Below are 13,101 nucleotides of genomic sequence, written 5' to 3'. Positions count from 1 at the left end.
TTCGTAGATTATAGACTACACTATACGACTAGCAGCCAGTAACTCCCTGTAAGTGAATACCCCAGGTCGGAGACAGGGCTGTAAAGAAAATAGTGTATAAAGTATAGCAGTCACAATTTTAGTTTTTTGTGATAAGGTGAGCGATGACCATGTTTGCGAAATGGGTACCACTGATTAATTTATAAATTAAAATTAAGGTATATTGCATGTCATTTAGTTATTATAATTGTTGTAATTTTTGAGCTTCGTAGTGGTGAAAAGTGAGGTTATGTACTACCGCGGTTACCACCACCCACTCGTTGGTATAGTTGCGCGCGCATCGGCGGCCATGACTAATGCATTTTGCCTGCTTTGGCCTGAAAGAAATTCAGACGACTCATCTGTTCACATGTTCACTGTCGCAACACAGGGATTATCCGCGGCCAGGCTTGGATTCAATTGTAAGTATTAGACTATCACACCCATTGACGGTAATATGATTTTCATTTAATTATATTATATTTTTTCGCTTATTCTAATTCTTATTTACTCCTGACTAGAGAAACGCTTCTACAAGGATTGTTTGTGTTGTTTGTGTGTGTGTGTGTGTGTGTGTGTGTGTGCATGTAATTGTATTATTCAATACAAACAGTGCTCAAAAATATTGAAAATGGTCATTAGATTAATTGCAACTGAATAACGATAAGACAATATAATTAATGAGATTGTTAAATATTTTACGGGTATTATATTGCAATTACGCTTTCACGCGGTTTTACAAAATAAGTTAGCGCAAATAATCGTTTTAGAGATTATATTGTTGTCAATGTTGATAACGCCGTGTTGTGGAGGTTATGTTAGTTGTAACAGCATTTTTTAGTGTCGTCATCTTTTTATGCCGACTCTATTTGTTTTTCGAGGTCTAGTTGTGTTGAAGTCCTGCGTTGGCTTTAAGCCGTTCGTACATTTTTTTGCATTTGTCTTGACAACCGTCTGTGTTGGCATTTTAATTTAGTACGTTATTGCGAATTTGTTGACGCCCGTCAGCGTTGACGTTTAACCGTTCGTACACTCGTGTTAGGTTATGATAATACCATTAACATTTTTTAACTGATATTTTAACGTTATTAATCTAATATTTTATTAGCATCTCAAATTTATCAATTAAAGTTAATTCACAATTTACTTAATAATTTTAAATTTACAAAGTAAAATTACTCGACATTTGTTTAATCTAATTTGTCCTTTATTTATAATTGTTACAAATGTATGAAATTTTAAAATAACTTAAACTTACAAATTTGAAAGTACATTTCATCTGCAGTACAAAAATTAGAAATATAATAATGATTATAATTATTTTGTTTTGTATAGGTGTTTAATATATGCACCATGGAACAACCAGATTTAAATTACTTGAAGATGGTTATACGGAGTATTTTAACAAGCTCTCCGGGTAAAGTGACAATATCGCAAATATCAAGTGACTACTCTAATTTTGAAGGTTGTAATTTATCATTTGAGCATTTGGGATTCAAGACTATTTATGAGCTACTAGAAAATATGTCTGATGTTCTTAGAGTAAGTAGAAAAAAATATTTTAATATTTATTTAAAAAAATAATAAAATAATATAATAATATAATAATAATAAAATATATAATAATAAAATAATAATAATAATAAATATATATATTTATAATATAATAATATTATATTATATATATTATATTATTATATAATTATATTATATTATATTATATATTTATAATATTATATTTTATATAATAATAAAATAATAATTTTTTTTTTTTTTTTTTTTTTTTTTATATATTTTAATATTTTTTTTTTAATATTGAAATTGCAATACTTTTTTAGATGATTGTCAGAGCTTATTTTAGGTAACTGCATTCAATAAATTTGTACAACAAATAATCATAGTTAATTTGTTTATTTAATTTTGAGGGAACTTCTGTCATTACACAAAATAGTTGTATTTAGATCTAATTATCTGGTTGCTAAGGGTAGTAAATCATGAAAAATGACGCTGATTGCTATAAAAAATTATTATGCATTAAATACAGCTTTTAATCTTACTACTGCATGGTATATAGAATATTTTATTCGATGTTGAATTAACTATAGTGTACATTATTTTATTTTAGATACCGCAAAACCCAAACATGAACTCATTCGTAACACTTATTGTTGATGAAAAAACTTCACATCTCAGAGAACTTGTCGTAAATCAAAAAACAAAAAAGCAGCGTCCTAAAAAAAATATTTCTACTTTAAGAAGTAGTAATAATCACTTGCCGACCTCTGCCAATTATAAATTTTGTGTTAACAATCTTGATAATCAAAGAAATGAGTATACCATTTCTACTATACATAAATATAACACTCCTAGGTATGAAAATAGCACTCCAAGGTATGCTACCAATGCTCGTGGATATGATCGTGTAAAACTCAAATCTGTAAACTCAAAACCTAATGGTACTGTAACAACAAGACTCAGGAGCGATGTAGAAAATCTGTGTAATACTTCAAAAGTAAGTTATGTTTCCAACATTAACAATTATAATTATTTTATTCAAAAATATTTTTTAATTGTCTTTTAGCGAATGAGCATTCCTATGTTAAAGAATTTTCTAATAAATCATCCGGATTATAAAAAAATGGGTACAAGTCATATTGAAGAATCTATAAATATGTTAAAATATTTTATTTATATTGATAAACAAGGAGTACATCTTAAAGGTAATAATCTAAAAAATTTTTTTATTACATTCTTTATGCATATGTTCATTAATTACATATAATTTACATAGTTCCAACTCAAGATAATATTGAAAATAAATGTATGTCGTCAACAATTCAGCAGTTCACTTCTAAACCGTCTCATCATGAAGTAAATATAATTAATATTATTTAAGTATTGCTTGTACTCATTTTAAAGTTTTAGTATTAAATGTTCTTTAAAATTTAAAGTTTTTAATTAGGTTTCCTAATGTATGATTACTGATCAAAAACTAATAAGTATACATAATTAATTAAATTTTGAAATCCTTATTCAAGTTTAAATGTTAAACTTTATTATGGACTGTATACATAATATAGAAACTTGGAATGATGTTCGATGAGATAAGTTTGGTCGTTATATTCCTTGGTTTGTCAATGGAGAATAATACGTTTTTAGTACAATTGTGCTTTCTTATTTTCAGCAATTTTAATCTATACCCCTCTTACAATAAGATCAAAGCTTTAATCAATTTAGCCAATCGTATTTTACCACTGTCCTCAAATTGTTTGCATTTAATATACTCATCATAGAATGACGGATTACATTCCCTCTTTTTTAAAATTTATTTATTTTCTTCATATTGTTGAATTATCCTGTCAAATTTTTAAAATAAATTGTTTCATAAAACATATTTTCGGAAAGTTCTAAAGCTATTTGATTTATCTCTTTAATTTATTTAATTGATAAATTTTGTGCTTATTTTTTAGAGCTTAACTATATTACTCGGTTTCAACTAGTTAAGTTAGTTAAAAAAAAAAAAAAAACAACTATTCATTTAATTACAAATAATCTTATTAAACATACTTAATGTACAAATTTTTTTTTTATTTAAATCAAAATATTTCGGTTATGATTCTTTCGCCAATTCATTATAAAATATAAACTGAGATTTATTTTTGATACTTATAACTATGGTTCAATTATAAATTCTGTTGATTGATAAACAATTAAGTTGTTTTAGATAATATATAAATCTAATTTTGATAGAAATTAATTTTATTCTAGGTAGCTTAGGTTAAGAACCTAACCGATCAATGTCTTTAAAAATATAATATATAAATTTATAATTTATACAGAAACCATTTGTTAATAGTTATATTATTTTTTTACAATTTGTCTAGATTGTGTCCGAAAAAAAATGTGAAGAAAATAATGACACGAAAAGTAAGTGCCTAGCAATTTTATTTTATTTTTTTAATATAAACAATGTTATGTGAACCTTAATTTATAAAATATTCTTTAAAATGAGGTTATTATTGTGTATCTAGATTGTTTAAAAATACAAAAGGATGATTATAAAAGTGCCATTGTTGCTATTATATCTAGATCTAATGAACCAATTACTATAAATAAAGTGTTATCCATATTTCAAGAGGAATATGGTCATACCTTTCCATTAAAAAATTTTTTTTGTAGAACATACATGGATTTCTTTCGTCTATATCCACATATATTTAAAGTAATTATTTTTTTAATTCAAGAATATTTTTCTATAGTATTAAGTATAATAGTATATATAAAAATTGTCTTTTTATAGTTGGAAGATCAATGTTCCACCAACAGTGTTGTGAGTCTAGAAAAACAAATTATATTGGAACCAAAAACAAATATTAGAAAACAGTTTAATAAAGCATGTAAGTCATAAAAGTAATTATTTATAGTTGACTTGCATTGCATTATATATTTATTGAAATGATTTTAAAAATAATGTTTACTAAACAATAATAAATTAATTTAATTACTAGTTTTTTCTAGAACATAGTTAAAAATGTTTTTAAAATATGTAAAATAATTTTAAATGTTATTTTATTATTAAAATTTTATGTATATATGTTTTATATCATTTTCATATAAATGAGTTCTAAGACAAATCAATTTTAATGTAAAATATTGAAATTATGTATAGTATAAAATATCTTTAATATCCTAAAATTATCATTTTTTTAAAACTAACCTTTGATATTATTAATGTTATACTAAATATTTAATATTAATTTATTATTTATATTTTAAGCCATATTTAATAACAATATTGCTGTTACCAATTCAGGAAACACAATGTTAAATAGCAGCAAGTTGAAATCTGAATATTTATCAAATGAAAGTAGTTATCAGATGAATAAATATCCTCTTGTTGATAACTCATACCAATCACAGTAAGTATAATATATTATTTTAAAATTCTTTTAGATTTAATCCTTACTTTAAATTTAGTTTTGTGATTAAATATTGGAATTAATGTAGAGTTGATCTAATATCCTAATAGTATAGTATATAAATAAATATTATTGGAATTGGAATATTTCAAATGTTAAAGACATTACATTACTCAATATAAAAATAAATACATAAGTTAAAATTAAAATGTTAAAAAAAACTATTAAAACATTTCTGGTAACAATTTAAGTATAGATATATTTATTGTAATATGGCTTTTAAGTAATATAAATTTTTACATATAGATTCTTTTTTAAATACAATTGTAATTAAAAAATTATATTATTTTCAAATTTTTAGTAACCTGTAACAACTTAATCATAAATATTATACTCATTTATTAACTATGTTGGGTAATCTTTTTAATGTAAGTCACTTATTTTTTAAAAAATCGATAAATTTTTCGAAATATATTTTTGTTACATAATTTAAGGTTGTACTACATTTTTCTAAAAAATATGTTTTTGTTATATTTTAATGTCATTTTTTAATTCCTTATTCCAAAGTAGAAAATTTTTGGCAACTGATATTTTTATTTCCTATATATATTTTGTGAACAAGGAATTAAAAATACAGATTAAAAAATTATAAAAGTACAAAATAACAAAAATTATAATTTTTATTCCGAAACACTATTTGGCGATGGTTTAAAATTATTTAAAATATAATTTATTTTAAATAATGTTAGTTTTTAAGAAATAATGAATATTTTACGTTAAATAAAGCACCTTGTATTATTTATAAATTTGTATGGTATTTAATCTGGAAATAACATGTGTTTATTAAAGCAATTTTGTTATATAATCCTATATTTCTCCAAAATATAATTTTGATTATTCTGATTTTCTTTTTTCATTTCAGTTCTGTAAAATCAATAGATTCATATGAAATGTATGACTCTGATACAGTATTAGATACAATGAAAGTTAAAATGCGCCGAATTTTAAGTAAACACAAAGATGGTATATTATGTAATGATTTTATGGATATTTATGGTGTAAGTATTTGATTAAAGTGATGAAATCATTTTTTTTATAATTTATTCATATTCATATGACATATAAAGAAAGTTAGTAGTAGATAAAATTACTTTAGTATTCAATAAAAGATAAAATAAAATATTTTTACTGACGTGAATAAATATTTTTAGATTTAAACATCATGTTACATTAAATATCATTATCTGAAAAATCCAGCCAGGTCATTGCTTTCAGGGTTACTTTGATAAAATTTTCCATATTACCATTATATTGTTATCCTAGTGGGTCCTTTTGCATTTTATGGCATCCATTTTGTTGATTACTAAAATTTAGGAAATGACTTATTATTATTTATTATATTATATTTATTAGTACATGGTTCTATTTAAAAATATCACATAAATTTCTTTACTAGTTAAAATTTATATATTAAAATAGATACCTACATTTGTATCATTAAAAGATATAATAAAAATTTTTTGCTTTGAAATTAATTTGATTAGATTTAATGATTTATTAAATCATTCAAGATTAATCTATTGGTTAATTATTTTATAGAAGGAATATAACAGTCATTTTAATTTTTTTGAATATGGATTCAGAAGTATGAGAGATATGGCATACAAGTTACCATCTGTATTTTATGTAAAAGTAACTGATGATGACAATGATTGTATTCTATTTGAAGCTGATAGACGAAGTGAACTAGAAAATAACTTAGAAGGTTAGTATGGTGAATGTATATTTATTTATTTTTATTTATTTTTCAAGAATATAATGGGCCCCACTGAATATGTTCTTGTATATGTATATGTAATATAATTAAAATATATTAGCTACATATATATATAACTAGTATCTAATAATAATTAGATTTATTTGAGATCAAAAATGATAGTATTAAATAACATATTTGATAAAATAGCATTCATTGATATATTATTACTCAATACCTACTCTCTTTAAGCGAAATTTATGTTGGAAGCAGGGAGTTCAGTTCATAATTTCATGTTTTGTAATTTATTAAATACGAGGTTATAAATATGTAAGCAAGACTTAAAAATTAAAAATTAAGTAGAAAAAAAAAATTAGTTATAATTAAGTTAGTAAAATATAGTAAAGTTATAATTACGTTATGATTATAACGTTATATTTGACATAAATCATTAAATAACACAAAACAAAACGTAAAAATTAACAAAATATATTATAATATATCATTAGACAAAACATAACGCGAAACATTATTTCTTCATAGTACACCATTAAAAAAAAAAAAAATAATTTCTAATTATTTGATAGTTCTAAATATTATGATACTGGTTTCAAAGAAATATTAAGTCTATGCGATCTATTTTTATTAAATCCACGAATTAATTTTATTCCGTATCTGCCCCATTCGAACAAATCCCAGATTAGATTTTATTTTAAAATTTAATGTGTAGGTATTGATAAAATAATTTTGGCCAATAGCTGATAGTGATGCACTTTTACCTTAAAAAAGGTATGTAAATTCTGAATAATTATAAACGCAAAAGTTATATAATGTTTTAATTCTGAATAATAATAAATGCTTAAGTTGAATATTGTTAAAATTTTGAATAATCTAAACACACAAGTTGAATAACGTTTAAATAATATTATAGTAGTTACATACAGTAGATATTTATTTTTAGTGTAATCCAACTAACCAGTATAGTTATTGTGTCCTATTAATTAACTTTCATCATTATTATCTAAGCATAATATACAAGATATACAAAGTACATTTTATGTAACAGTTTAAAATGTTAATTTAATTGTATCTCATCTTAATTGACTATCCAAGAAACTTAACTATCTAATGATGCATCAAAATGTTTTCATTGTAATATACTGTGTGTTTAAAAATTATATTCAAGCCACCTCTGATGTATAAAATATATAATTAAAATAAATATGTTAATAAACAATTTTTTTGTTTTCAGATCCATCACTGTATTATAAAAATATTCCGAAGACTATATTGTATAATCTTTCTCATTTCTTTAATAAGCATTGGAATGGTGTCAAATTCAATGAATTGATGTCTTTATACTGTGTAATATATTAAAATAAATAGTTTTTATTTACAACAAATATTTTAGTTTTATATTTTTTTTAGGCAGAATATGGCCGAGCTTATGAACCATTAAAGTATGGTTATTCTTCTGAAAAACACATGTTTGAATCTTTAGACAAAATGGTTGAAATAGAAAATAATCAGCTGTTTACAATAGATCCTTTTGCCTATGCAGAATGTTTTAAAAATAAAAATGTAGACGTAATAAACCACCAAGATAACAGTTCCATTGTATTATTAATGGTATGTAATAAAACAGCTTTTACCTTTTAAGATAATACATATTATTATGTTTTGTTTTATCTTTTCATAAAAAAGTAAATCTTTTGATTTTACAATAATTTTTATGTTTTGTTGAACAGTTATGAAAAATATTGAAAATAATAATTCAATTTTTATTTTAAATGATGTTTTAATGATTTTAATCAATATTTTGAACTTAAATAAATTTCAATAAATTGATTTTAAATGTATTTAATTTGTGTTGTAATTATAAAAATATAATTTGAAGCTTTACTAAATTGTTTTGTATTATGAACAGGCTGATGATTTTTTATTGCATTACACTGGAAAGGATATCTGCAATGGGAAATTTAGGTATTCTAAAATTAAGTTGAACGACCAAAAGGTAGCAAAAATCATAGTTTCTGAAGTGTACAACCCAAGTTCATTTTATATTCAATTAGAAGCAGAAGTCAATAATCTGAATAAATTCATGGACACATTGCAGTTGGTTTATTATTTCATTGATTTGTAGTTATGTTGTTGTTCTTTATAGCTTTGTAACTTATATATTGTTATAGAGAGTACTACGAAAAAAATGAAGAAAAATATAAAGTTATACCAAGGCTTATTCTTCCAGAATTGCCATGTGCCTCATGCTATGAAGATTCTAATCTGTGGCTCAGGGCTATGGTTTTAAATATTGTTGATGAAGAAAATGTGAAAGTAACTAAGATTTTTATACGTTTATAGTTAATATTAATCTATAAGTTGTTAACAATTTGTTTTAGTTTACAAGTTAATATTTATATAGGAAACTTATTTAGCTAACTTTAAACCATAGATCATAAAATTCAAGTTTACACAATACACACTTATAATAAGTAATTAAATAAAGCATTGGATACAAATTATTAGGGAATGTGTGTTGAATACACCATATTTGTTAATAAAAGTAGGAAATATTAAATGGTCTAATACATTCTTCTTGTGTATAAGTGAACACTAGGACCATCCCGTTTTCAACCAATTTTCCGCTTCTCGCTGTCAGCTGCACTGTTTCCAGAGTGTACCTCCATTTAAAGATTCCAAATATCGTAATGATAAATTAAATAGGACAGGTGACATAGAGACCTCCTGTCTAAGACCTGACTTATTTATTTGCTTTTTTTCTAAAACCAAATTAAACATCTGGTATTTTTTAAGGTGGTTTTAGAGCATAGTATCTAGATATGTGTAATTAGTAATTGATTTATAATACTTTTAACTCTATATGAAACATGAAAAGTAAAATATAATGATAATACACCATCCATGAATATAATAAATTTTAAATAAAATATAACTAGTAGTAAATGGTTAGTACTACTAACTAAGTATTTTCATTTAAAATAATTTATTTGGCGTGGAAACTGGTTTTAAACTTTTGCAGAGTAATAGTTATAATTCTTTGAATACTTATTAAAGTTAAGTTATTTAATCTTCTATACACTGTAATATTTTGTAAAAACGTTTGTTTAGGAATTACCGTAGCAACTATAGTCTTGATAGTACATACTCATACTAAGAAATTTCAGGAAGGAAAAAGTTCAGGATTTCAATAATATAATGAATCTACCATTCCATCTAGAATATCATAAATATATTTATTTTTTTTTACATAATATAATACATATTTTTATTGATATTTTATGTGTAAACACTTTATTAAATTTTAAACTATTTTTAATTGTAACCTATTGGTTCTTTTTTAATGTTGTTAAAAACCTATTGTTATTATAAACAAAATTCTTCATTTATTTGGCAAAAATATTCATGTTATTTTCATTATTTTTTAGTTATCATATGTTGATTATGGAACAATTAAAGTAGTATCAAAAACAAATGTAAGACTTTTAGCATCACAATTTGGAGCATACCCTATTCCAGCAGTACATTGTGGTTTGTACAATTTTAGCGAATTGAATTATCCACGAGAGATAAGTGAATCTTTTGCTGAAATGACTGATGATCATGTGCTAGAAGCACAGTTTCATCACCCACATTTTGAAGTAATTTTTAAATAAACAAAGTGTTAATGAACTTTAATTTAATTTAATTTTTTAACAGGATGATTCTCAAAAAATGAATGTCACATTATTTTTGAATACTGAACACGACAAAATTAATATAAACAAAAAATGGTAAGTTATACAATTTTTAATTATTTTATTTCTATAAAGATTAATTATTTTGATATTGAATAAAATAATTATTTTAAACCCATTAATAATTTTGAAATGGTTGTGGGTTATTATTATAATTTTGTCTTTTTGGCTATAACCATAAAACAATTCTTATATTTTCTAATAAAAAAGCATTATTTTATTCATTTCCAATGTTACTTTTAGTTTTGAAGTAATCATGAATCAAATAACACAAATCCAGAATAAATTGGAAGAATGATTTGTAGAGTATTGCAAGGAAAACAATGGACTTTAGTTTAAAAAGAGAAAAGTAAAGCAACAAGAAAACAAAAAGTTCTTCGTTTACCAGATACTTTTATTTTGATTTTAAATTATATTATTTAATATATAATTGTCACTTGAAGTGTAATTAAGTACAAATTATTATAAAAATTAAAAGTCCTAATATTATCACATAGAACCGATTTGTTGAATGTGTTTTTATCTATGTATATATATTTCTATATACTATGCAAAATGTGAGGTATTGTAACTGGTATTTTTAATTCTTAAAATTTTTTTGGGGCCCTTGCACCCGCATGAGTTGTCTTCCTCTTACATATGTGAGACATACTAAATTTTAGTACATCAGTTTCAATAGTGTGCTTTTAGTTTCGATATTTAAGTACATTGACCTATAATCAAACTTTTAGTTAAGAAAATTATCTGTGTTCTCATTGGTTTTTTTACGATATTTGAATTGTTAAGTGATTCGTGAGTATGATAAATGTTAGAAAATAATGATTTACTTAAAAATTAAAATATTGTAAAAAAACACATATAATGCTCTTAACTTATAGGTAATACCTATTTCTTTTTTTTCCCCCTATAATAGGTCAATTCACTCCAATATCAAAAGCTCACTAAAAAATTGATGAACAAAAATTTACTATCCTATGTCCTATATGTGTAAAAAGGAGACTTGCTAGTAATTACAATAAAAATGTACATGGTGGTTTCGATATTAAATAAAACATTAGCATTATGGTATTACTGGTTTCTTTTTCTCTCATGAATTGTATTTGTACAATAAATTATATTATTTTTACTAGTTTTCTGTTGTCATTGTTAATACCGAAGGTGCCAACAATATTAGTAGACTTAACTGTTTTTTAAAGGTATAATAGAAAATCACAGGATTATAATAAAAATAATAGAATTATAATACATAAAGTGGACTGTGTTTTAATCTTTTTCTCAATTAATTTATATAAAATAATAATTATGTGCCACAAGCAGTATAATAATAATAATATAAAACAATATATTTTATTATATTTTATATAACAATATAAAATATAATGATAAATAACACGAATAATAATAATAATATAATTGTTTGACTCAGCAATAGTAATAATAGTTGGCCCATGCCAGCTCAACGGATAGTATTATAGTATAAATATGTAATAACAACAGTATAGAATAGATAAAAAGAATACTCGTACAATATAGTAAAATATACAATATAACTACAAATAAAAACAAGTGGCAAACTCGTGAACGAACGACCTAAACTAATCTAATCTAACCCATACAAAACTTAATTAATTCCCTTTTTGACACACGAGATCCGGAGCGCATACAAAAAATCCAACAAAAACAAAATAGGTACAAACCTACCAAAACACAACTTTCCGCATAATCACAAATATAACTGATATATAATTGATAATATTATATAAAAATAATTCATAACATTTTTTATTAAAAGCTGTTCTTTATAGATAACACGTTTTTCTATTGTTCCGGCCCGGAACGTACAATAGTAGTCCATGCGCCCGGATACATCAATAGTTCACTTTATTGTAACTGTTACGGGCAACGTACTGTCCGTATACTGATATTACATATATGGTGTGATGTCACATTTTTCATTTTTTATAATTAATACTACAGGCACACGAGTACAGGACACCAGAGTGTGAAATATTATATTTATATATTAATTTAACTAAGATTACTCGAGAAAACAGATTTGTTATTACTATAAAGTGGCCATAGACTTATAATCTGTGAGTGTAAAATGGAAAAAAATAATTCCACGGAGAATGAATATTGTAGTAATCCGACCATATTACTATTTTATTACTTTATTTTTTATTACCTTTGAGCTGATACTATTTGCAATAATTTCATATACCTATCCAATTTATAGATCTAGTATTATATTCTTGTTATATGAATTCGTAGAATTAAGATACGTATATTATTTATATTATTTATAGAGCTAGTTGTATGAATATTTAGAAAGCTAATACGCATTTAATAATCGTGTCGTAGTAAACACGAAACTTGTGTTCCGGTTTACCATGACACACACGTATATTCGGGGACTACGTCCATGATTAGTTTTATATAAAAAAGGTTGTGGTAGTATTAAGATTCAGACATAGTTAAGCCTCAAGTACGCATGGACCGGTGGCGTTGTTCTATACTTAACAACACATCGGGCTAGTCGTTAATATTATTATTTTACTCTGTCTCAGTTAATAAATAACTTGATTTTCAAACTTATAAAAACCGAGTTGTTTATTTACTACAAATTTCTTACGCTTTCCGAAGAAGATAGACG

At 24.0% G+C, this 13,101-nt stretch overlaps 1 protein-coding gene across 1 annotated transcript; it reads left to right on the top strand.

The window, feature by feature from the left end:
* The first annotated feature begins 1,361 nt into the window (after positions 1–1,361).
* Positions 1,362–11,193, top strand: LOC126552407 (uncharacterized). Its single transcript, XM_050207106.1, has 17 exons — positions 1,362–1,560; positions 2,144–2,530; positions 2,600–2,738; positions 2,810–2,889; positions 3,903–3,945; positions 4,050–4,240; positions 4,319–4,415; positions 4,796–4,937; positions 5,860–5,995; positions 6,537–6,702; positions 7,946–8,058; positions 8,122–8,310; positions 8,621–8,812; positions 8,887–9,027; positions 10,140–10,352; positions 10,411–10,484; positions 10,692–11,193. Exons 1-17 carry the CDS (start codon positions 1,372–1,374, stop codon positions 10,744–10,746), a joined length of 2,547 nt encoding a protein of 848 aa, XP_050063063.1. The 5' UTR covers positions 1,362–1,371; the 3' UTR covers positions 10,747–11,193.
* The last annotated feature ends 1,908 nt before the right edge of the window (positions 11,194–13,101 follow it).

The sequence above is a fragment of the Aphis gossypii genome, chromosome X (genome assembly GCF_020184175.1).
Source record: "Aphis gossypii isolate Hap1 chromosome X, ASM2018417v2, whole genome shotgun sequence".
NCBI lineage: Eukaryota > Metazoa > Arthropoda > Insecta > Hemiptera > Aphididae > Aphis > Aphis gossypii.
The sequence above is the reverse complement of the archived record's forward strand: the minus strand, read 5'-3'. Positions and strand labels throughout refer to the sequence as shown.